At 35.1% G+C, this 26,503-nt stretch overlaps 1 protein-coding gene across 1 annotated transcript in view; it reads right to left on the bottom strand.

The window, feature by feature from the left end:
- The window catches only part of macrod2 (mono-ADP ribosylhydrolase 2), a 754,657-nt gene that overhangs the window by 200,444 nt on the left and 527,710 nt on the right, over positions 1-26,503 (bottom strand). The window contains exon 7 of the mRNA XM_041252938.1: positions 18,341-18,371. Within this exon, the coding sequence (XP_041108872.1) occupies positions 18,341-18,371 (31 nt within the window). The remainder of the gene's footprint in view (positions 1-18,340; positions 18,372-26,503) is intronic.

Raw genomic sequence — 26,503 nt, 5'->3', positions numbered from 1 at the left:
GCACTGTTGGCACTGCTTGATACCTAATTCGGATGTCCCTTTTTCAAAGGCCGAAAGGATACGGAGTGCAAAGTCAAGTCACATCAGTTTTTTTTCCAGCGGTTACAACAGGTCTGTAGTGGTGGGACTGGAAAGGAATTTGCCCTAATTGTTCCTTGCTACACTAAATATGACCTTGGAAAAACAGTTTTGTCTAGTTTGGCTATCCTACATGCTAAAAATAGTGCATCAAAATACACTAAAAATCGAAATACTCTCTTTTATTAAAAAATGTAAGACCACAGTTTGGATTGGATTGTCCTCCTTACTGCAAACCCATTTTTCAGTTTAACTGTCAGAAATTGGGTAAATCATGTTTTGACTGCACTTTATGACAATCATAAAGTTGAAATCCCCATTACTTTTCTAGAAACTTTAACCATACAAACGCTTATTCACTTTGAATGCAGTGATCTTGATCTGATTAACGGTACTTCTAATTTAATAACCATAAAGGACATTGTACATAATGTACATTGTTTTAGTTGCACACTTTTGTATGTATATACAGGGGTGGATCCAGACTTTCATGAAGGAGGATATCTGATACGAAACATACCGTTGGGGAGGATGGACTTGTATCCGCCCATGAAATGACATACCTGTATATACACAAACTTATTTCAAATATTAGTTCATTTAATTTTTTACCGTTTTTTGAGGATGCATGTTATGTAATATGTCTGTATATAAAGTCAGTTTATTTACAATGTTTCGGTTGTGTGGATGCTTTATGTAATGTTTCTGAATAAAACTAGGACTTCTATTCAATTGTTTGTCATTTCATTATACTATTTATTTTGTTGTTTTTAATATGCTGGTCAAATTCACCAGTCAAGGTTGTTCTAGGTATGCCTTTAAATGTGGACTTTCATGCATCATATCCTAAAATTTGTAGAGGCCAAACAGTAAGAGTTCATTGATACTCCAAACAAAACTGCCATATTTAAATAACTCAATAAAACTGGATATCCAGCAAGGCACACCATCAGTTTTCTCTAAAAAACGATAAGAGGGTCTGTAGCAATGTGATTAACAGTGTGCAGGTGCAGGAATGCAGCGGTGATCAATAAACAGACAAACAACGATAATGCAATGATGTTTTATTTGTACAATCCAAAGTCTGATGACAAACAGCAGTAAATAATAACAATGAGAACAGGCAATACAGTGATATAATCCCTGGGTTGGTCCTGTAAAAATAATAATCCTGTTCCTACACACCCACACGTAACACAAAACACAAACACAAGTCCAATGTGCAGTGATGTCCGGGTAAGTGCTGGCCTTTGGTGACGGCTCCGGATTTTTCAGCCGTCTAATAACAAAAAATGTCAGGCCTAACAAATATATATATAGTATATATATATCATATATATATATATAATATATATATATATATATATATATATATATATATATATAATATATACACACACACACAGTGCCTATAAAAGTCTACACCCCTTTCAACTTTTTTCACATTTTGTGTCAGTGCCTCAAAGAAAGAAAGAAAATATATAAAATACAAAACTGAAAGATCATAATCATAATTGGATAAGTCTCCACCCCCCTGAGTTAATACTTCTTCGAAGCACCTATGACAGCAATTACAGCTGTGAGTCTGTTGAGATAGGTCTCTACCAACTTTGCACACCTAGATTTGGCAATATTTCTCCATTATTTTTTACAAAACTGTTCAAACTCTGTCAAGTTCCTTGAGGAGCGTTGATGGACAGCAATCTTCAAGTCATGTCACACATTTTCGATTGGATTTAGGTCGGGGCTGACTGGGCCACTCAAGGACATTTACCTTTTTGTTCCTTAGCCACTCCAGTTTAGCTTTGGCCTTGTGCTTTGGGTCATTGTCATGCTGAAAGGTGAACTTCCATCCCAGTTTCAGTTTTCTTGCAGAGGGCAGCAGGTTTTCCTCAATAACTTCTCTGTACTTTGCTCCATTCATTTTCCCTTCTATCCTGACAAGTGCCCCAGTCCCTGCCGATGAGAAACATCCCCATAACATGATGCTGCCACCACCATGCTTCACAGTAGGGATGGAGTTCTTTGGGTGATGCACTGTGTTGGGTTTGCACCAAATAACACTTTGCATTTAGGCCAAAAAGTTCCATTTTAGCCACATGGTTACAGAATCTTCTGAGTGTTTTTTTGCATACTTCAAACAGGATTCAAGGTGGGCTTTCTTGAGTAACGGCTTCCTTCCTTCTTGCCATCCTACCATACTAGCCAGATTTGTGGAGGGATATTGTTGTCACATGCACGCTTTGACCAGTCTTGGTCATAAAAGCCTGTAGCTCTTGCAAAGTTGCCACTGGCTTCTTGGTAGCCTCTCTGATCAGTCTCCTTCTTGCTCGGTCATCTAGTTTGGAGGAACGGCCTGATCTGGGCAGGGTCTTAGTGGTGCCATACACCTTCCACTTCTTAATAATCATCTTGACCGTGCTCCAAGGGATATTCAAGGCCTTTGATATTTTTTTATACCCATCCCCTGATCTGTGCCTTTCAACAACTGTGTCCCTGAGTTCTTTTGAAAGCGCCTTGGTGCTCACGGTTGAGTCTTTGCTTTGAAATGCACTACCCAGCAGAGGGAACCTACAGGAACTGCTAAATTTATCCTGTAATCATGTGAATCACTTAAATAGGCCACTTAACTTGGTGTGTGATTTTGAAGGCGATTGGTTACACCTGAGCTATTTAGGATTGCCATTACAAGGGGGATGGACACTTATGCTATTTCAGTTTTTATTTTTAATTCATTTTCTTTTTTCCTTTTTAGAAGTTGTGGGGTAGGATGTGTAGATAAATGGAAAAAAAAATGATGCATTTTAATTCCAGGCTATAAGGTAACAAAAGGTGACAATTTTGAAAGGGGGTGTAGAATATCTAAAGGCACTGTATATCTAAAGTCTAATCCCACGGTCATAGATGCATACAAAGATGTTAGGCCTGTAACATGACCGTATATATCTAAGAATTTACACCAAGGGCTGGATTTACTAAATTCACTAAATTGAAGAATCAGATGATGATACTGACAGTGCTAAGATGAAAGAAAACCTGCATTTCAAAAATTTGATTAGATCTTTAGAATACTATAGAAAACAGTTGTATACTGAGTATGAAGCCAATATATTGAAGCATAAGGTATTTGTCATCTAGAAACCGAAGAGTCACATTACTTAAATCTTATAGCCCTTTCACATTGCACCCCCAAGCCGAGCCGAACCAAGCCGAGCCCACCCAGCGCGGCTTGGGTGTCTTCACACTACTGGTCAAAGTAGAAGCTGCACTGTGGAACGTGATGTCAAACTCAGTTGACACAGGCGTACAGAGGAGTGGTGTGGATTTGTTTTGAGAATGGATCAAGAGGACATACTGTCCGAAACGATAAAGTCTACCAAAAGATTTCACAGGAATTGAGAAATATGGGACTAAACTACAGCGCCATTTGTAAAGAAAGTGGTGTTGGGGCACAAGCAATGACAATAATACTGCCCTAAGAACCATACATTAAAAATCATAACATCATCATAACAATGTAAATAAGATTATTTGATAGAGTATCGTACGTCCTAGTGTTAAATGTTTACATTCACATACAAAGTAGTAATATGTGCAGAAAAAAATAATTAAAGGCAACAACAGGACAAATAATAAATTAACTAAAAAGCCTTCATATGTGTTTTGTTATGATTTTGCAAGGACGACATTGATTAAAAAAAATAAATACGCATCCCAAAACGAACATTGGTTTGACCCGCAGTCTGCACTGTTATGCGTATGCAACAGAAGCCGCTGGTATATTACAAAAGCGATTAATTAAACTTGGTAGTTGTTATCTTAGTATGTTTTTATTCTCTATTAATTAAATTATATTAATTGAAAAAGGCAAGAGAGAACCAGATCACTATTCTTTTTTTATTGTTTTGGTTTAATATAATATAGAAGGCTAATAATCCTGTTGAACTAGGCTGCAATACATATTTATTTTCATTAAAACGTTGTTGTTGTTCTTTATTCCAATGTTCAGCTTTAATATTTTGTTGTGTACTAGTCATTTAATCAAACCAAGTAGTGTAAGAAGTTGTTTGTATCATTCATAATTTAAAGTAGGCTACAAAAGTGGCAGCGGACTATCTCTCTTTAGCGCACGCAAGAACTTGCAGACTTCGTACAACTGTGTTGAGAATTTAAAAAGAAAGCATTTTATGAGATTTTTAATCAGAGGTACTGGGAATATGACTCTGCACGCCCTGAGGTTCCAGGGCTGTGCCCCAGCTAGCCCCAACACAAATTAAGCACTGCGCAGCGCAAAATAGTGTTGTGAAAAAATAAAAAATAAACTTCTTGTTTGTATTTGTTTTTCACATGTTGCAGAATGCACATACAACCGAATAATTTAATTTCATATTATTAAAGTTCGATTAACTACGACTACTAATAATAATAACTTTAAAACATTGCAGATAGTACTTGAAATATGTCAGTAAACACTTCAGAAAAATAGATTTAAAGTAGGACTATTAAAAACAAAATCTAAACATAACATATTTAAATATATATTTTCTTTACAACTTCTTTTTATACATATAATGTTAATATATGTTTGTTTAGGGTTTTTTTTATTTTTTTTTAATGACCATGTTGAATGTGATTTTCAGATACTTTGCACATTTCCAATATATATCTTTTTTTTTTTTTTCTGTTAAGGTCTGGTTTATAACGGAACCACGAAATAACATGCACAACTACTGATCACTTTATTCATTAGAAAACATATATGGAATACAAACAGCAGTAGATCTTACAGTTAAGACACATGATTTTTTTTTGTCTGCTTTAAATGACACTTGTCACTGTTAAAAAATTTAAAGGAGAAATACTTATTAAAAAATAAATAAATAAAGTCGCAAAGCTTAAAGAACGTTGTTATATGTAAACTCAGCTTCATTCCATGTGGGACTGCACATTGATTTCAGACGACAAGTCAGCAAATTCAACATATCGGCGCGGTCGTTGAAGGCCTGTGACCAAGAACTGCGTCCATTAAACCATAATATTTATTTTTTTGCGGTCTGACCCACTTTTATTGTTGTGATGTTTTTTTTTTTTTTATAATCCTGTTTTATTTTATTTGTTCCACGCTACAGTTTAGTCCCGTATTTCTCAATTCCTGTGAAATCTTTTGCTAGACTTTATCGTTTCGGACAATATGAGTTAACCCCACCCCCAGCCTTCCTCAGCACAGAGCCAGCACCAAATATCTTGCGAGGTCAGAGTTTCACGGTTCTGGCTCGGCTCATCTCGACAAAATGACGATTGTGAAACTAGCCGGACCGTAAGGGCTTGGCTGGGCTCGGCCTGGGTGTGCAAGTGTGAAAAGGCTATTAGTCCCAGGTCAAAGTGAACATTGCCATTACATTTTAGATTTATGAGATATTACCAGTTCAAGTAATGGCAGTGTCAGACTGACAATTACATGTAAGCTCCCCCAAAGGGCTGCTTAAACACTCACATAATTTCATAACAGTGGTTATTTATTATCAATTGTAGAAGGTAATTTGACTATTCAAAGTATAGATTATTGAGAAATGCACTTTCACTAAGTGCATAATGAAATTACTTCCGCTACCTTCAATGGATTTAACAGCTACTTTTACAGCCAGACAGCTTTTTATAGGATTACCTATAATTAGGGCTTGAATTTTTCGGTTTTTATTTTTTGTTCAGTTCGGGGGGTTTTAATTGTTTTTATTATTATTATTTGGCAAAATCGGTTATTTTCGGTTATTAAAAATAAACACCATTCAAACACATCCATTTTGAGTTTCTGTAGTACACTGAATGTACGTTTCACTAAAACATTGACAAACATTAACTTACTTTGTTGAAGTGAATTAGAATTCCGGCAATGCAGAATTCTGAGAAGTAACAGATTTCATTACACACTCATTTCCACTTGCATATCTATCAAACTACAGGCACAGTTTTTTTTTTTTTTTTATGCCCACCCCATTGAATGAATATAGCTTACTGTAGTAATTAAGCTCAGCATACAAGAAATTATTAACATTTTTTTCCCTACGACTAAACATTCTTCATGGTACGGTGATTAAGATTTGATATTTATGCTATTATAATAATGTTAATTGTAACAGTAATAATACTAAATAGGCAGCCGTACACAAGAAAATCTTTAATATGCATTCGTAGAAGTATAACTATACAGCAGTTTCATATTTACAATAACTTTTCCAGTTCATTACTGAATAAAACTGTAATGGCAAAAAAACAAACTGGTGATGTCATGTTGCTGGTTTGTTTGGGTGGGTTTGTGGTCGCTAAGCCCGTTGCTAAGCAAATGACGCACTGACGCAAATTACATGCATTACATAGTGCACAAAACTGACGATTGGTCAGTTGCAATGTTTTTGCACACTGCCTGCCTTCTGAAAGACACTTTCTTTATGTAGAAACAAGGTAGTGCATGAATGACACTATTTAAAATATGTTGCCAAACCCATGTTTATCGGTTTAAAACAATTAAAACCAAATCTTCTAAACAGGTCCTTTGGGCTTTTTTTTCGGTTATTATCCGTTAAACCCGAAAACTTCAAGACCTACCTATAGTGTACCATGTTTAATTTATGTACTACACATAATAACTTTAAACTATAAATATATCTAACTACAGTACTGTAAAATAATAATAACTGGTTGCTTCCAACATACTAGTTCCACAGGCAATATACAGTAGCATCTACTGAAAACGCAGAGAGTCATGCACAGTACTACAGACTACATTTTCTACTTGACCATCTAAACAGTGCATTAGAAATTAAAATATGAAACATTGGCTAACATGTGAATACAATGATGTGGATCTTGGCTTTCTCTATTTTTTAGAAACTCTTAGTTATTGGTATCTACAATACCATAGATGGGACTTCATGACAGGGTCAAGTCCTGACCTATGGCTAAGATCTACATTCATTAGCTGCTGATAAACTGCTCTCACAACATGTGACACTTTAACTAGTGCAGCTGCCACAGATGCAGGCATTATTACAGAAGACAGAGATGCAGCTGCAATATGCACACTCATTATCTTCACCTCAGCTGACAGACTTGATTAAAAAGAGAGCTTTAGGTCTAATTATTTTTTTATTAAATGATGCTACTGGCTACTAGTAAATTATTTCTCTGCTGAGATGCAGCTTTCATTGACAGTATTATAAAGATTAAATTTATGTACTCAGCCACTGATATTTACAAGCTTCTTGCAACTAGTCCTGCCCACTGTTTGGATTGACTGAACTCAGAAAGATGTTGTCTATATATATATATATATATATATATATATATATATATATATATATATATATATATATATATATATATATATATATATATATGTGTGTGTGTGTGTGTGTGTGTGTGTGTGTGTGTGTGTGTGTGTGTGTGTCAACACATTTTAAAATGGAGAATCACACCAATTCTCCCTATAAAAGATTTAGAATGATCTTTTGGTGATACTTTAGTTCTTTTTCTCAGTTTCACAATATTTTTTCTTCCTTGCATTATTCACAATATCTCACCTGCACCTGTATGTGAGTGTGGTTCTCCATTTTAACAGGGGTCGAATAAAGATAAACACTGGTGCTGGCAAATGCCACATATTTTGTTAATCTTGTTGATGCCATAGTGCTGGGTAATGCACCCAAAGGAACAGCAAAGCTAAAGGATGAAAAAAAAGGTGAATTTTTAACATGATAGAAAAATGTCCCTCTCTTTAAATCTTCTATTGATCTGACTGTCCAGCCAAAATGCTTATTCGTCTGTGAATCCTGATTTCCTGGACATAAGAACTTAAGAAAAGTTTGAGAACGAGTAAAGGGCAGTTGGCCCGTCAAGGCTTGTCCCTTGTTAGCACACCATTTTCCCCTACTGGGGGGAACTAATTTAAAAGCACAGAATCTAGACTTTTTAAAAATATTCCATGTTTTAAATCCTACTACTACTGTATCTGGTAGGCTATTCCACACATTTATAACTATCTGTGTAGAAAAGTGCTTCCTGCCTTCTGTTCTAAACTCTTTTACTCAGCTTCCACAAGCCCTTTTCTTCTCGCTGTGCTAAATTTGAAGTTCTGTCTTGGGTTAACTATCTATAGAATTTATGGTTTTAAAGACTTCAATCAAGTCCCCTCTTTCCCTTCTTTTTAGGCTGAAGAGATTTAATTCTTTGAATCTGTTCTTCTAGATCATGTCATTAAGTCCTGGGATCAGCTTATTTGCCCTTCTCTGTACCTTATCGATATTTTTTTTGTAGTGAGGTGATGGAAACTGCACACAGTATTTTGGTGGGGTATAACTAGGTCATTGTATAATCTTAGCATAACCGCTCTAGACTTGTATTCCACACTTTTTACAATATAGCTAAAATATAGACCACCTTTCTATGCAGTCGCCACTTTTTATGTGGTGGAGGTTATGGTTGTCTTTATTGTGGCACTGGGCCAGTAGGCTCTATTCACTAAGCTTCAAGAGTTAATGAAAAAAAGTCTAGGCCAAAAGTTGTCAACCTGTGGTCCATGAGTAAACTCCAGATGGCCCGCAAACAACTCACAGAATTTTAAGGCACATTTGTCAAAATTATTAGACTTCTTTTTTTTTCAGTCAGCATTATAAAACAAACCTGTATCTAGCATTCATGTAAATGCACTGCTTTTTAATATGTGCTCATTCTACTCCTTGTGTTCACGGAACTTCAGGAATAAAGAAAAAGTAAACTGGCTGTCTGTGATCAGGCTGGCTGCAGGGGTGACGACAGTCCCGAAACACAGATCACAACAAGTAATGGTGGGGCTAAACTGAAACGCTACGGCGGCCAGTACTTTATTTAATAACAAAAAGTAAAAGGTTGAACATAACACCAAAATGGCGTGTTGGCCAAATAAATAAACAATAAATAATAACAAGTACTGGCCTGGTTTATAAGCCAGCACGCGTAACAATTGCTATTTCTTTTTATAATCTTTTTACCTCCTAACTCCACACTTGTCATCCACTCTCAAACATCCTCCTCATGCGCAGCTCAACTGCAGATCTTTATAGCCATGACTAACTGGGGACTAACTGGCTAACAATTATCTTATTTTCCCTCAGGCATATTTTGCACGGGTTAAATAAGGATGAGTGACTGTCAGCTAATTAAATACTCAGTAGCTGATCAGTCACAAAATCCCATGAGGTAATTCTAAAATAAAACAATACAACACACTCACATGGCAGACAGCACCTTGCTCGTCTCGCCATTACATACACATAAATCATAATAATATAGTAAAACAAACAAAGTAGCGCACCAATATCGGTTTGAATAACTAAATTAAAAATATATATATAATATATAAAAACAAAATTATAGTTTGTGTTATTTTACTTTGGTCCGTGTGCCCTTTTGTTTATTATTGTGTTTTTGTTTAAACTGTTTGTTTATTTTTTTGTTTAACAAAAAGCTGAGTGCTACTGCATTCAGTTTAGCCCCATATATTCTACTATATTTGGTTTCATTTCCTGGTCTGACGGCACCACCCACACGCACCACTTACGCCGTCCTTTCACACTCGTTTACAACATATATACTGTTTAATATGTAGTTTTCCTGTTCCACAGGCACATGTTTTGCATTTAATACATACAGTTTAATACATACAGTACTGCTTTATTACATTCAGTTTTCCTGTTCCACTTGGTATTTTGCGCAAATAAGGTACATACAGGACAACAAATGACAGTCATGATGGCATTTGTGACATCATACAGGAAAAACAGTTGTTGTTTACTTATAATCTTCTATGTTTTTGTTGGCACAGCCATTGTACATTTTAAACATATAACATATACCATTTTTAATACATTTTAGTGAAAATATTAATTTGTAAAATGGTACTAATTATTACATTGTACTGCCCACAGGGGGGTGTTTTGTACAAATAATAAACTCCCGTTCTTTGGAAGCTTTCTTGTATTGTTTATGTTTAAGGTACCTCTGTTCGCAGTCACATACAGCATTTCGAATTGTGTTTACTACGTACTTTGTTTATAAAGTACTGATTTCTATTGTCCCTTGGAGTCCATTATGTGGAGTGCACCTGTATACCCATCTTCCTTTATATACTAATAAGTTAAAGTTTGGCAAATATTCATACTGACACAACAACAATAATATAATTTACTGTAGGGATTTGAAGCCTTTAAACTATTGAATAAATAGGCTGAATCAAATTTGCAAGTCAAAAACTTACAAAGGCCAAGAGAGAGATAGAAATGAACAATGCCAAGAGGGCTAAAACCAATTCAATTTATTTGTTCAATATTATAACAGCAAAAGAACATTCAATGAGGAAGTACAATATCTAAGAGATAGAAATGGCAAAAATCATAGATGATGAGAAAAAAAATAGCAAATATATTAACCCCTTTGCTGCTAAGGGTGTTTCCAATCCCAGTGCTAGAGGTTTTTCTTTAATTTGGGACTGAATTGTTTAAAAGGCAAATTTTTAAAGGTCTTTAAAGGAAACATAGGAAACCTATATATTGTTTTTTTTCAGCACAATCTGAACTTTTCAATGATATACTTGGGCATATCTACTCAATCGATTCAGATATTACAGATTAAATGGGAAAAAAAACAAACACAATTTCCTAACATGGTAATTAGACAAATTGCATTTCTTGCATTGCTAATATGTTAACAATCTATAAAGAAAAATTAGCAGTTAGCATGTTTCTATCATGGCTGCGTCAAAATTTGTAATAATAATAATAATAATAATAATAATAAAAATAATAATAAACATTTAAAATAGAACATCATCGGGTCAATATGTAAACTAAAAACTAAATTCAAAATATAATTTCGAAAGACAACATTTTGTAAGCAATTACTCACTCGCAACTTTTAGGGCACTGACATATTTTATAAAATTATTATTACTGCGGATGGTGCAGCATAGCGTAGGACAGTATGCAGCAATCAACAACGAATGATTAATTTTGAAAATAACTTTAAAATAAAATAAAATTTGACAAAAATATCGCCTGTGGGTCTGCTAAATGTTGTAGCCGTCAGGTTGTTTGTTTATTTGACTTGCTGGATTCCAGACTGAACAACACAGGGAAATGCTGTAGGCCAGTTTAGGCATCAATCATTTAGATTTCCAGAATGCTTTTAACAAAGTCCTGCATAAAAGACTACTTCTCAAAGTGAACGCAGTAGGAATACAAGGAAATGCATGCACATGGATTAGGGAGTGGTTAACATGTAGAAAACAGAAAGTACTGATTAGAGGAGAAACTTCAAAATGGACGAGGTAACCAGTGGAGTACCACAGGGATCAGTATTTACTCTGCTATTCCTAATCTACATTAATGACTTAGATTCTGGTATAGTAAGCAACATTGTTAAATTTGCAGATGACACAAAAATAGGAGAAGTGGCAAACACCGCTGCAGCAGCAAAGGTCATTCAAAATGATCTAGACAGCATTCAGAACTGGGCAGGCACATGGCAAATTATTTAATACAGAAAAGTGTAAGGTACTGCATGCAGGCAATGTCCACTTTAAATACCATATGGGAGATACGGAAATTGAAGAAGGAATCTATGAAAAAGAACTAGGAGTTTATGTGCTAAGCAATAAGTGTTGAATTTAAATCAAGGGAAGTAATGTTAAAATTAATATTAATAAGACCTCATCTAGAATATTGTGTTCAGTTCTGGTCACCTCGCTACAAAAAGGATATTGCTACTCTAGAAAGAGTGCAAAGAAGAGCGACCAGATTTATTTCAGGTTTAAAAGGCATGTCATATGCAGACAGGCTAAAAGAATTGAATCTATTCAGTCTTGAACAAAGAAGACTACATGGCAATCTGATTCTAGCATTCAAAATTCTAAAAGACACTGACAAATGTTGACCCAAGGGACTTTTTCGACCTGAAAAAAGAAACAAGGACCAGGGGTCACAAATGGAGATTAGACAAGGGACATTCAGAACAGAAAGTAGGAGGCAGTTTTTTACACAAAGAATTGTGGGAGTCTGGAACCAACTCCCCAGTAATGTTGTTGAAGGTGACACCCTGGGATCCTTCAAGCTGCTTTATGAGATTCTGGGATCGATAAGCTACTAATAACCAAACAAGCAAGATGGGCCGAATAGACTCCTATTGTTCGTAAACTTTCTTATGTTCTTAAATTCAATACAAACTCAGCAAAAATAAAATATTCATATAAATGTAGCATATTTTGTCAGGCTTTTCAAAATAATTAATACAAGTACAGATCAACCAACAATTAACTAAAAATGTAAAACTAAGATATAATTTGTAGGTTAGCAAGAGTGCTATAGTTGTTGGTGAAGCAGCATGTTCCCCTTGCTTCATGTTGTATATTCTGAGGTATGTATCTGGGGGAAACATTGCACATGTAGACACTGTAACATGTACAGTACCTGCGCGTTTTAAGATCCCTCTAGCTCCATTTATTACATCCTGTACTGAATGTGTTGACGTGAGTGTGAATGAGGAGGGCTGGCTATAATGGTAATGTTTGCGATTAATATCATATTTGTGATCAGTGCGACAAGAGCCACAGAGTCAGTCCTGGGGAAATTTTTATTCAGGCAGTGTTATCGTCTCTGATGTTGTAAGACAATGAGAGGTGTCTCTTCCTGGGGAGGACTAATTTATTTGAACCTCAGCCCCACCGCAGTGATTGATGATCTACCCAGCCAGCACTCAATAACCTTTATCATATCACCTGACCCTTCATGCCTTTGAAGATGCTAGTTTGTTTATGGGTGGTGCCCCTGACACACCAACCACGCCGGTCCCTTGGTGTGTCTAATGTGGTGGACTGAAAGATTAGACTGTCATGCGAGCTTGAGGCCTCATTTTTCTTTTCTGCAGCATAGGTTACTCCTACAACCGCCGGGCCCTGATTGTGATTAATTTGTCATTGAAGGATAGGATTGCCAATTTCTGTTTCTCATCTGACAAACTAAAACCTGCCTATTGCTATGCCGAAAGCAGCACTGCTAGAATAATGCTAATTGTGCTCTATTAACGGGAGTGGTATACTGAATTTGTTTTGTTAAGCAAAAAACAAAGCAAGGTTACCTTCAAAGTCTATTAAAAGGTGCATTTTTTTTTTTTTTTTTTTAAATAAAATGCCCCATATTAAGCCCACCCTCAAGCACTCCAACAACGAAAATACACGCAACGTTAGTGTTAACTTTCAGCACTGTATATAATATAAATATAATGGGCTCCTTTGGAACATTTCAATGAAAGTCTCCATACAGTACAATAGAGAAATAATGAGAGCCATAAAGAAGTTCAGCATTGTTTGATTGATTGAAGCCCAAGGTGCCACAAGCAACAGGCCTATGTGTCATACATCAAGAACTGTGAGAAAACCTAAAGCCTGCCAGTCGCACATACTGTGTTGTCAATGCAATAAACTGTCACAATACGCTATATTTTTTTCACCAGCAAGCGTTTATATTTAGCTTCAAGTACTGAAACAGAGTTAATTGTTTAAAGGGTTCATTCTGACAGTGTTTAACAGAAACAATGTACCAACACTTATCACTCCCTGTATGTGGTACTGCATCTACTTTCAAACATGTTTTTCATAAAAATAAAACAAAAAAACTAATGAACTGAATAATGCAGCCTCCAAAGGTAGGGTTTACATACAGAACCAGACGCGTGCCTTGGTCTTTCAGTTCCTGAGATACAATGTTGTACAAAGTACAATGTAAATGCTTCTTTTTCTTTCTTTCTTTCTTTCTTTCTTTCTTTCTTTCTTTCTTTCTTTCACTGCTATTGTGTTGTTTTTTGTGTGTTCATAATTACCTACTGTGACGGAGAGCGAATGAATCCAAATCTCCCTCTCGACCAGTGAGGGCACTGTACAACAGGAGCTGCGGGCTTCCTACTGAATGGTTGGGCAGTTCATCCCAGGGACAGTCGGGAGCTGGCCATTCGGGAAGAGGGTGGCGATACGGTACCTGGAGTCATCGCCCTAGTACGGTGAGCGAAGTTTCAGTCATGAATTGGAGGAGACGTAATTGAACTAGCTATCGGAGGGGGCAGGGCTTAGGGTACTTTAGGGGGACGTGACGCCGTAATCGTCTCCTTTGTTGTGGTTAATGGGAGGAGACAAGGACGGAACCTTGAATGAAGTGTGGGTTCATTGAGAAGTGTTGTGTTTGTTTTGCCAGACGGCTGATACGAAGCTGGAGCTGCAGCGAGAAGCCCGGACCTGAACGCGCACGAGCACCAGCATTCAGAGCACCGCACCTGCACCAGAGCACTCAGTTTGGAGACGTGTTTTCTGTGGTTATTATTTCGGGACTGCAACCCCTTTGTTTTGTAGATGGTAATACCCATTGCTGGGTAGAACCAGCTTTATTATTTTGAGTCCAGTTTTTGCTGGCAATACCCATTGTTGGGTAGAGCCAGCTTTATTATTTGAAACCCGGTTTAAAGGGCATTAAAAGAAACCTGACCGGTAAACTTTGTGTTTGTCCTTTGTTGGAGCACCTCAAATCACCTATACACTGGAGCACTACAAACCACTTTGCCACACCTACCTATAACACAGCAAAGTCTATCTCTGTTCAAAATTATTTTAATGCATTTTTGACCACGGTGAAGAATAAGTAGGGTTTCTGATTTTCGTTTTTAACCGATAAAACCCAATAAAACACCGCCAATACAAACAAATAAAATCGGTGGATAGCCAGTAAACACTGGAAAAACACTGGAAAAACAGTGGAAATGGTTAATCAATTCACATTGACTTTACCCTTTCCCATAAAAAAAAAAAAAAAAAAACCTACTACAAAAATAATAATAAATACATTTCCCAGTGTTGCTGGGCAATGTCCCGCCTTCCTGACTGACACCACGTTCCTACATTTCTATTGGAGACTATGCTTGCAAGATTTTAAATGAGATTACAATCAGGATGGAGGCTTGTTAGCTGGATTTAAAGCTATATTACAGTTAGGATATGGAGGATTTAAAACAGAATTGTGGCAAAATGTACACAAATGCCTACACACAAAAAACCCTGAAGAATGTGTCCATGACCATAGGGATGTAATTGTGGAAGACAGCAAAGGAAAGAAGGTAAAGTGTGCAAGCACTGTCAAGTTACTATACATATTTTGACACAAAAAAAAAACAAAACGCTCAAGCATTTTGGAAAGTAACCGAAAACATGAATTTCATAGAGTATATCAAAAACAAAACCTCCAAAAAAAAGGATTTAACTTGAAAATAGCTCAATAAGCACCAAAAAATACAATTAATAAAACCAGAAAAACAGAAGCCCTAATCATAACCCATTCATAAGTATGCATACTGGGAGAAAAATGATTTACGTGTTTAAATTATAATCGGTGTATAGTTTAATTGTGTTTCCAAAATAAACACCAATCATGGTTTATTATCTGTTTCTTGTGTTTCACTTCATGTTTAGTTCTCAAAAATGTGGTTTTATAGTGATACAGTACACAAAAAAAGCTTCATTTAAACTAAAATTTGGGTGGGCAATTTCAACAAACAAAACCCCAAATAGGTTATTATTAATAGTTTTTACTTAAACATATCTGAAATTAAAATTTAAAAACGTTTTTTGTACGCACCAAATTGAACTACAGTGCCTATCTGGTGGCCATCTTGGATTTAAATTGCATTCTACTGACTAACTTTTAGAATTAAAAAAAAATAAAAGATTTGTCACTAAAATATCAAAACTTCTCATTGGAAGAATTAATTCCAAGCCAGATTGTGATTTTAAATTGAAAGATCTTTTTTTTATTATTATTATTATGTAGAGCGTACCCCTAAAACACATCTATCACTCTGCCAAGACTGTCAGGAGGGCGTGGCACCAAGACAGTCGCTGTACTGCAAAAAAATACATAGGCGTAATTTTTAAATCCATGGGTTTTGTTTATAATGTACAGAAACAACGTATTATAGCATGTTTTAAAGGGCATTTATTTACCAGTTACAAAATTAAAAGTATACCCATTATGCAATATTTTTTGTAGTATTTCTTAGGGGTCAAAAAGTCATAATAACAACATTTTACACATTAATAATATGTGAAGAATGTTATTATACAACACTGGATAATGCATTTGCCACTGAAAAACAGGTAATGTGAATATACATACTTAATATAAGCATTTTTTTTTTTTTTTTATGTTACAAATGTAATCCAATTTAAACTAAAACTATGCATTGCAAAGTCTTCCACGGGTTTTAACTTATTTTCTATATTACAAATTCATGTATTTATATTCGACGCTGCTAGCCCTGTGACTGTCTGCACTATCTGAGCTGCCCTGTGACGTTTCAGCAATCATGCCATCTATGTCACTGCTGTCAAGCACTTGCCTGCTTGCAAGTAGAAACGTACCTTTTAAATGTATCTCGTGTATTCTTAGTGGAGTTTCTACAAACACTAATCATGTTATTTATATATGTGCATATCACACGTTTGAAGTACTGTTCATGCTGCACATTTCACAATATCATTTATAATAATAATAATATTATTATTATTATTATTATTATTATTATTATTATTATTATTATTATTATTATTATTATTATTAATAATAATAATAATAATAACAACAAACAATCACATTATAAACGATCACATTACAGAATATGATAGTACAGACAACAGCAGTTATGAAAGTACAATGAGATCAAATTCAAGAAAGAGCAAAATAAAGAATACAAAATAGATGTTATAAACTGCAACAGTTACAAATTATTCTGTCCCGTTAATGCTTTTGTAAATGTATAGATCTTATGCATCACCCCATTTGTTAATAATGATAATAAATCAAAATTTGCACAAAAACGATTGCTGTTTCCCCTTATCACTGTTTGGCGCCTTCTAACACTCACAGCAGCAGAACTTGTTGTCGTCATTGTCTAGTCAGAGGGAGGGAACTTCGACTGGACTCCTGTGAAAACCTGAAGCGTGTCTCTTAATCCAAACCAAATAGCTTACAAAACCACACCTGATACGGTAATAATTCAAAAGAGGTGTCTTCTGGATACATTGCACTAAGCAATTATACAGTTTTTGAAAGTTTGGAATTTGGCTTAGCTTTTCGAAATACCGGCCCAAAATATTTAAACTATTTTTCTTTTTTAATGTTTGTGTGTGTAGTATAATGAAGTCGGTGTGGTTTCTTTGGAAAATATGTAACCTGCAACGAAACTGAGTGCGCCACAGACATGGCGCCGCAGCTAAGTCTAGAAATTCAACGCTGCGACCGGACAAAATTTGTTTGAGCTAAGTTTTGCACTAAGACAATTATACAGTTTTGAAAACGTTTGGATTTGTTAGCTTTCGAATTTTAACCGGCCCCAAAATATTAACTATTTTTCTTTTTTTAATGTTTGTGTGTGTCGTATAATGAAGTCGGTTGGTTTCTGTGGAACATTGTTTAAACAAACTGTTATACAATAAAATCAATTTTGAAAAGTCTGTTTTTGTGCTGAATGTAATCCAGGTAAATTGTACAATCCTAAGAATTATATTTCGTGAGCTTTATATAATATTTTCAGAAATTATTACAATACGATAGGTTTCATTGTTTCTAGCGACTTTTAGTGACTTTAGAGCTTTGTAAACGCAAAACTATTCAAACACACTTAAATATTTTAAGACAGACGTGTAGTGGACAAAAAGTTCTATTAATATATGTATATGTTTTTCGATTGATGATTACTGAGATCATAATCCATCGATTTCAAAACTGCTGCAGCCCACACTGTCCTTCCCACGGGATAAACACGATCACACTCTGTTAACCCACCCTACTAAAATAAATAAATACAGCTAGACTGAAAAATCCTGCCTGTCACAAAATACTGCTCAGTTTCATAGCGAAACTGGTTTAGCAAATGTTACATATTTCTTGCAATTTATTTTTAGTTACTAAAATACAACTTCTTGAACTAATACTGCTAAATTAAGCAACTATGGCCAAACATTTTGAATCACCTAGAATTTTAGTATTGAGACTTAAAATGATATAGTAAAAGTCACAGTTTCAAGGCACAGTTTCAGTTCGATATTCACTTTAAAAAAAAATACAATTTCACAGCATTGCAAATGAATACAGTGATTTAGAATCTTAATCAGAATTATTTTTTTAAAGCCTTTACTTACCATAGATGCCAGTAGAAATGCAAGGAAAAGCCTGAAAAATAAAGTAAACAAGTCAATGTTAATTAAAGCTGTAAGCACACACACACATTATTTTCTGAAATGGGGAATGGTTATATATAATATACAAGTCACAATCCAAGAAAAGAAGAAATTCCTTTAGTTACATGAAATTAATGTGCAATAACGAAATACAACCCCCCCCCCCCCCCAAAAAAGAAACAGTACAGTGTTTTTCTGTGACATTTTCAATCTTAGGCATATATCAAGTAGAGACTGTGTTGAGGTGGAGAATTTTTGTTGACATTTAGGCTTTATCTTTGCACATTAGGGGCTACAGTACAACAAAGCACTGCAGGCCTAATTTCCAACTAGACACACACAGTGAGTTTTATTGTATCTAAACTACTGTTGTGTACCTTAACATTCGTCACCTTGGCTGCAGTAAAGCAAACAGTCAGAGATGAAGCCAAGATCTCTTAAAGCCAATACTTTTTAAATTGTTATTTAATTTAATTTTTTAAAAACAATTAAAGCAGAAATCGAATAGCATCACCGAATCCTCAATGTAAAGCAGTATCAAATAACCTAGTGGGTTGGAAAAACAACTTCCAACTGAATTTAAGATTACAACCAATGTTTTTTTTTTTTTTCACCATGCCTTTTCAATTCTTTTTTGCCATTCTACAGGCTATTTTAGTAGTACAGCTTGGTTCTTTTTAACAACAGGTACCCAAGAGGCCCTCCTTTTTCGAAGAACAAATACCTGAAGTTTTTTTTTCACACACGCTCTTACTAATCGTGAATGCCAAGCAGAATATAAATGAGCACTGCTGTCAGGACTGCCACTCTGAATAATCCAACCCAGGCTGGCTGTGTTAAAATATCAACTTCCCAGCTCTCAGAGGCAGGGTGCAATAGACTAGTTTATTAAGCTTAAAGTGGAATCTACTGAAGCTCAAAGGAATAATAACACAAAGCAATAATAGTGATGCTCATTTCTGTGGTTTACAGTAACTACAGATGGGGGCAATTACTTTAAAAGCAGAGGTAATGGCAAGCCAAATTACCTTTACCCATACACTGTTATTGGATTTCAATAGTCTGGGTAGGGTTGAATTCCTCTTTTCGTGTGGCAACTGAGCAAGACTTTCCTTATTTTTTGAGTGCTGATTGCCATTAGTTTCTCCTTTTTTCTACTTTATTGAATTTACAAATACTCATATGGAATGTAACATTGGTGTAAAAGGGTTTTTTAAACTGTGGTTGTGGACAGATCAAAAGCTCTATGCCTTCTCAATCTCGCATTCTTTTGATTTATAAGCATCTTAGTGGTTCTGTGTATTCTGAATTTTCAAATAATACATGTGCAGTATTTACAGCTATCTATAAAGTTGATTATATGAGAACTTTATACAGGTAGGACAGTAACATGTATCTGGTTCATATTGCTTTCACAGGTTCTTCTATATTGGATTATATTGATACTGTTTTAATGAGTGCCTATGAAACAGCGCTGTCTATACCTCATAGAGTACATGTTATATAATAGGTTAGCATGCTTGCCGCTTGGTTGTCCTTTTTGTTTTATGCCTATAATGTTTAATGTAATGTAAGGCATTGTTCCCTTATTCTTCCCTTAAGCTGCTGTATTTACTCCTACACCAGTATCAGTACCTAGTGCCGTGTACCTATGGTATTCTTTTTATTTTTTTGGGGTTCTTTAAGCTTTACTATAAAATACCGGTATGCTCCAGTGTGCAATTGTATTATTTTAAATGCATTTTATGCAAGTTTATTCAATTAATTTAGTTTCTATTTGTAATGTTATGCCATACTGTGTTTTTATGCATTTTTTTAAAATTATTATTATTCTTTTTATTAAGTGCTGCATTTATTTGAGCCAGGGTAGTGAAAAAATGTACATGTTTAATTATTGAGAGGGCATTTATTCAAGGGTGGCGTCTATTACAAATCTGATATCTTATTAAAGACACTTATTAAAGGGTGGTGGTAATTCAAAGTAATACTGTGTGTGTGTGTGTGTGTGTGTGTGTGTGTGTGTACATATATATATATATATATATATATATATATATATATATATATATATATATATATATATATATATATATATATATATATATATACATACATATATACTCCGGGTCTGTTTTGAGGGTTTGTTCTGCACACAGTACAGTTTGGAACGTTTCATTTGAAGTGTGAAAACAAAGTCAAGTTGGCAAACTAACGACTTGGTTCACTTGCCAAACCTCAACTTATACAACTACTGGACTCGATCCTTTTGCACATAGATAACGAACTATTGAAGTTAGCCTGAGTGGGAAGTAAATATTTAGTGCATAGTTTTGTTTAGTTTAGTTCATATTCTGAGAAAACAAGTATAGTATAGCAAGCTGAAGCTCTGAAATTTGGTCAGAAATCAAAATCCAAGCGAACTGGACAAAACTCACAAACATAGTAAAACTTATTCAGTCTTTTCTCTAAGGCTAAATGATAAGGGTTTTAATAGAAACTGTAAACAATGTAGGTTTAAGGTGAAGAAACATTCTCAAAATTGTCTCATAACCAGAGACCTATTAAGAAATTAGCAAGTCACAAACCCTAACTAAATTAACAGAGTGCACTTGCAACCGGGTTGTGAACACAAATTCATTTTGTTGTGAAAACAATGGAAAAGGACTGAACTTTTTCTCACATGCAAACGAATCTGGTCTGTATGCTATATATGCACACATCGCTCCAGATAAGCTGCGTACTTGGTGTTTTATCTGTTTAAAACATATTAATTCCGTATGATGTTTCAATTTAATGCGTAAGCAATACGCACAGCAATTTTGCTGAGTTGACATGTTATCAAGCTTCCAGTATTTCACTAGATTCCCAGCATCTCAATGGTCAGTTCTAAAAGTACTGCATGCGGTAGCTACAGAATGGATCATAGATATGCCGAGACTGGAACAGATATTTGTATCCTGCCTGAGAATTGCCAAAAACACATAACCAATAAATTAGTTTTTCTATAAATAAAAAAAATGCGTACGGTTGAACCCACACACTTGCAATGTGTGTATGTGACTGGTGAATAAGCCGCTGGATTGTTGATCCATAGTCTGTAACCTACCAATTTACCTATCTGTCAACCACATTTTTGCAAGGTAAATCTAAATGATAAATACAATATTCTGTGTTTGGAGAGAGTCAGGACGCTTTACATTGCTACAGCAAGACGATCAATAAGGAATACAGTATTATCATTTCTTTATTTGCATTAGTGCAGTATCGGTAGTCAGCGCTCCAGATGAGCTGCATACTTGTACACATTCATTTAAATTGAATGCGTAAATAATATACATAGTAATGTTGCTGTACAGCTTGAGTTCACATGTTATCAAGCTTCTTGTACTTCGCTGGTTCTTGGTGTCTCAATGGTCAATAAGTACTGTATAAAAACTGTAACAGCCTAGTACTAGTGGGAAAAGACACAGTGAGCGTATCAGCTAACTACATCGAGAGTAGCAATTCCCCTGGCTACTATTATTATGTATATTATTAAGGCAGGACTAACTGGTTGCGAAAAACACATTGTTGGATATCATTAACGATTTCTCCATACACATTACATTATGTAAAAATATAAATCGCACATTAGGCATACACAGCTATGGCTAAAAGTTTTGAAGCTTTATTGGTTTCCGTATACTCCGTATTCAGTATAAAATGTTTTAAATTATGTCTCAATCCTAAAATTCTAGGTGAATTTTTGTCCTCAGCTGTGTAAAACCTTCTTTTAATACTATATGTGGAATGTGCCAGATACATGTATAAAGAGATCCCTGTGCAAAAAAAGACCAATTTTTTATTACATCAAACATATTAAAGTAAAAATAAATGCCATGTCTTTTTGTGCACATTTCAAACTGGCAGACCTACTTGTTTTTAAGTTTCTGACACTGCTGCATACTAAGTTAGTCTTATCCTTCACAGCACTAAATTAATCCACTTGAACAGGATCATCACGAATCTGATTTGGTATGCAGCAATCAGGATCTTGTGTAGTCTGATTTAGAAGATGATCTACTGTGATGATTAATTTCTGGTACGTTGCAATCGAGATTAGCAGGTCTACTAACTTTAGTCCAATCAAGTGGACTAAACCTGCTTAATCCACTGCTTAATCCAATCCAGACACATCAAGTGGACTACATTTGGTACGCTGCAATTAGCCCCAGTGAGTTTTGAGTTTTAAAAAAGTGGATCAGGGACCACTTACAGCAAATAAAAAATTAAAACAAAGTATGTCAACACATTATAGTCTAGCTATTTTTAATATATTGAATCAAATATTGATATCACATCAAAGTACCAGTACAATGTCTGCTCACAATCAGGTCTTGTATTATTATTATTATTATTATTATTATTATTATTATTATTATTATTATTAATGTGTTAGTTTCATCGAAACGATAGAGGCCCTTTGAATGCACAGGTCACGTCAATTTAATTTAGAGGAGGCTGGAGTCTGAGCTGTGCTGAGGTTTAAAAGTAAATCCTTTATGATGGGTTTATCGCAGGATATACTGATTCTGTACCGATATACCACACTGTAGGATATACCAACTTGGAATCACTATAAAAGTAAGTGGAGCAGTGAATTCCACTGTTGTATAATGTGATAAACACATGTTTTAGTACATTTACAAATACTGATGGTAATCTTCAATTTAACTTGCCTCTTTTTTTTTTTACAAGATTAGTTGACTGGCAGATTAATGTACCGTATATCTTCCAAAAAAAAAAGACTGCTCAAATGGTTCACTTCAGACTAAACAAATTAAAGTGCTCACTATTCTTAACTCACAAGAGACATGTACCTTCTGGCAAAGGAAAGCAGAAACTGTGACTTGTATGGTACAGTACAGTACCTCAAGGTGACATGTAAGACATCCACAATGGAGAGTGATGATGAACTGCCAAATTATTATTGACAGGGATGTCACTGCAGTTTACACTCACATCATACATATCACTGAGGCCTCTCTGTAGGGGGTCAGATATAGTTACATTGTGATATCATAACCCCAAACAACAAATGTCTGCACAGGTCCCCCAAGCCAGCCACTTCCAAAACAGAAATGTGACTCCTGGATAAAAATTAGGATAAAGACTTGGCACCAAAAGCCTGCCTTGTCTATAACACCAAAGGTAAATGAATACAGTCCAATCACAGATTTTCTATGTGGAAAGATGCAGCCCCAGGAGCTTTTGAAATGTACACGCAAACCTAGATTCTGAAGTCGAGCAAGGGAAAAAAATGGTGTTATGCTCCTGCAAATAATTACATAAAGCAGACAGACAGAAAGTATGGACAGTTATAAATAAAGTAAAGTTCTATTATGGACATGGACATTTCATTTGCTGTCAGAATTAAGAGCTAGCATAAGCTAGCATTTGGCCAATTTTGTTCCATCCTAATACTTGAAAATACTACTGAGTTCACAGTTTTTGTACCAAAACCCATTAAGCAGATGGCTTATGAACTTCATGAATGTGCACCATTTCAATGGGTAATGTCACATCTTCCAAATTTTGTAATCCCGGAGTGTAAAGGACTATGTTGAGATCCTTAAGTGCTATTACTAACCTGTTGAAATCCAGTATCCTCTCATTTATTTTAAAGTATAAATGAATAGAATCTCACTTTTGTTTGCGTGGTATTGGTATTGATGGAAACAATATTGCCTTGTAGTTTCTGATGTTGCATTTGCCATTATGTATAATTCTTATTCCATTTGGTAGTAATATTTATAAAACTATGGCAAATGCTTCAACTAGAAGTCTTTTTCAATGTCTTCTGTAGAATTGTATGCATTTTATACATTTATTTGAGCATTACTACATTATAACATATACTACCATTACTACATTTTTTCTCTTCAAGGTTTGTGTTTTTCAGAAAGGTCTTTAAAAAATGGAGTACACAGAAGGATGTACTACTAAGAAATTACTGAACTAACAGATATTCAACTTTAATTGATGAATGATTCATCCATAACTATTAAACACTCGACAGTACTACAAGTTCTAGTTTTGACTAGAAGTCTTTCTGAATGTCTTCAATTAAAACGAATGCACGTCACAAAATACAAAAAATAAATTAAAAAATCAACAATTCAATACCAAGTTTTATTAGGCTTTTTATTGATCTGAAGATAAACAGGACTCAATCTGATCTGACTGGTAATGCAACCCTATCCTCAAGAAAGTGCTTTGTCCAAGGACAAATGCATAAGAATTTGTGGGTGTGGTCAAAGACTTCACATTCAAGTAGGAGGTCCTTATGCTAATGTTAGTTCCACTACTGAACACTGCAAGGTAAAGAAAATATATTAATTTCATGTAGGTTAGTAACCTTTACTCTGGCAAATCACCCCCAAGGTGTGCTAAATGAACGTATATCTTACAAGTATATAGAATACACTACCTGCGTCATGACAATATCCTAACAAGTGTCAATATCATGAAAAGGCAAATGTAAAGACAATTGGTAAGTGTGACATATGCATGGGCGGCCTCTACATACCCATCTTCCCCCAGAGTGATTCATAATCTTGAGCGTGACATAAGTCTATTGAAAACACCTTTCTGAAACACTAACCAAATAGCTCTCCACACTCATTTCATTACAGCTGGTTTAGTTTTTTTGTCAGATAATCCATAAATCATTAAAATATTAAGCAATACAGTACTGTGTGGCTGGTATTCTAACATCTTATTTTGAATCAATATGTGTAGTCTGCTAATGACTTTCCATTTTCAGAAAACATCAGGATATCAGAACAGTTATTTCATTTCTGACAAATGAAGGAGTAGCATATAACACTCCCCATGAAGTTTAAGAAAACTGGACCTTTAAATGTAATTCATGAAGACTGGAATAGTACAAATAAATGACTATAATAATTAAACTATCAACAGGCAGCACACCAAGGGTTCCCATGATACCAGCCATCCACTTTGCAGTTCCACCGCCACCAGTTCAGTATTGATTAGGATGGATAATCACTCAATGATAAATTGCAGCTTTTGTCTTTTGCACTGAATGGCACAATTACCAATAATCTTACTTTTTTTTTCAATACGAGGTATATTATAGTTAGGGATTTTGTTTATCTGTTTTCATTAATTAAAATTGTCATTGTTTATTTTTAGCTATTTTTGAGATAACCCGAAATCTTTTACTTTCAGGGCTTTCACAGTTTATATACTGTATGAAATTATTGTTTTCGGTTATTTTCCAAAACGCTTGGCCATTTATTTTTTCTGTCACAATATGTACAGTAACTGGACAGTACTTAAGTTGCACGTCCTTTCCTTTGCTGTCTTCCTCAATGAAATCCTTATGGTCATGGACACATTCATGCTCAGGCATTTTTTTTTAGATTTCTCCACAATTTGCAATTTTGTTTTAAAACTTGGCGGTGTTCACAGGTGTAAATACTTATTGTGGCAGCTACTTCATACAAATGAGAACTGATGCTCACAGACTAACAGGTTGTACACAAAATGATGTTCATAAAGACAAGACCACGAGTGATCAACTAATGCCACCTCCTAAAGAAAGACATGGCATTAGATAAGCCCCAGCCCCACCTACTCCTAACATGATTAATTATTCACAGCTCTGGAATGATTCCATACTAAAATAAACTCCTACTTAACATTAATTCCATTCATACTTTTTACAAGTTCTTCTCCTTTGTACGTATTTGTTCAAGCTGCATGAATACCATCTTTGCTTACAAACACAATCGTTAAACTATTATATCGTTTACTTGTTATTATTCTCATTGTCATTATTATTATCTGGTCCCTATTACCAGTAAAAACTGAACATTAGCATTACCCCTTCGTTTGGAAGATTACTGAGCATATGGCTATAACAAAACACTTGTCCCACATGTGAAGCTACAACAACTTCATTAAGGGAAGAGCCCTAATCTAAATACATCAAATACATTTGCTTAACACCATGCACGATACGTAATAAACCGCGGCTCTATCGCCAGTAGAACAACAATAAACAAAATAACAGGCATTTAAATATTCCCGAGAGGCTTCCCCTTCACAGTTGGCTAT

This window comes from Polyodon spathula, chromosome 6, assembly GCF_017654505.1.
Source record: "Polyodon spathula isolate WHYD16114869_AA chromosome 6, ASM1765450v1, whole genome shotgun sequence".
In the NCBI taxonomy this organism is placed as follows: Eukaryota; Metazoa; Chordata; class Actinopteri; order Acipenseriformes; family Polyodontidae; genus Polyodon; species Polyodon spathula.
Note: the sequence above shows the minus strand (reverse complement) of the source record. Positions and strands in the feature narration are given on the sequence as shown.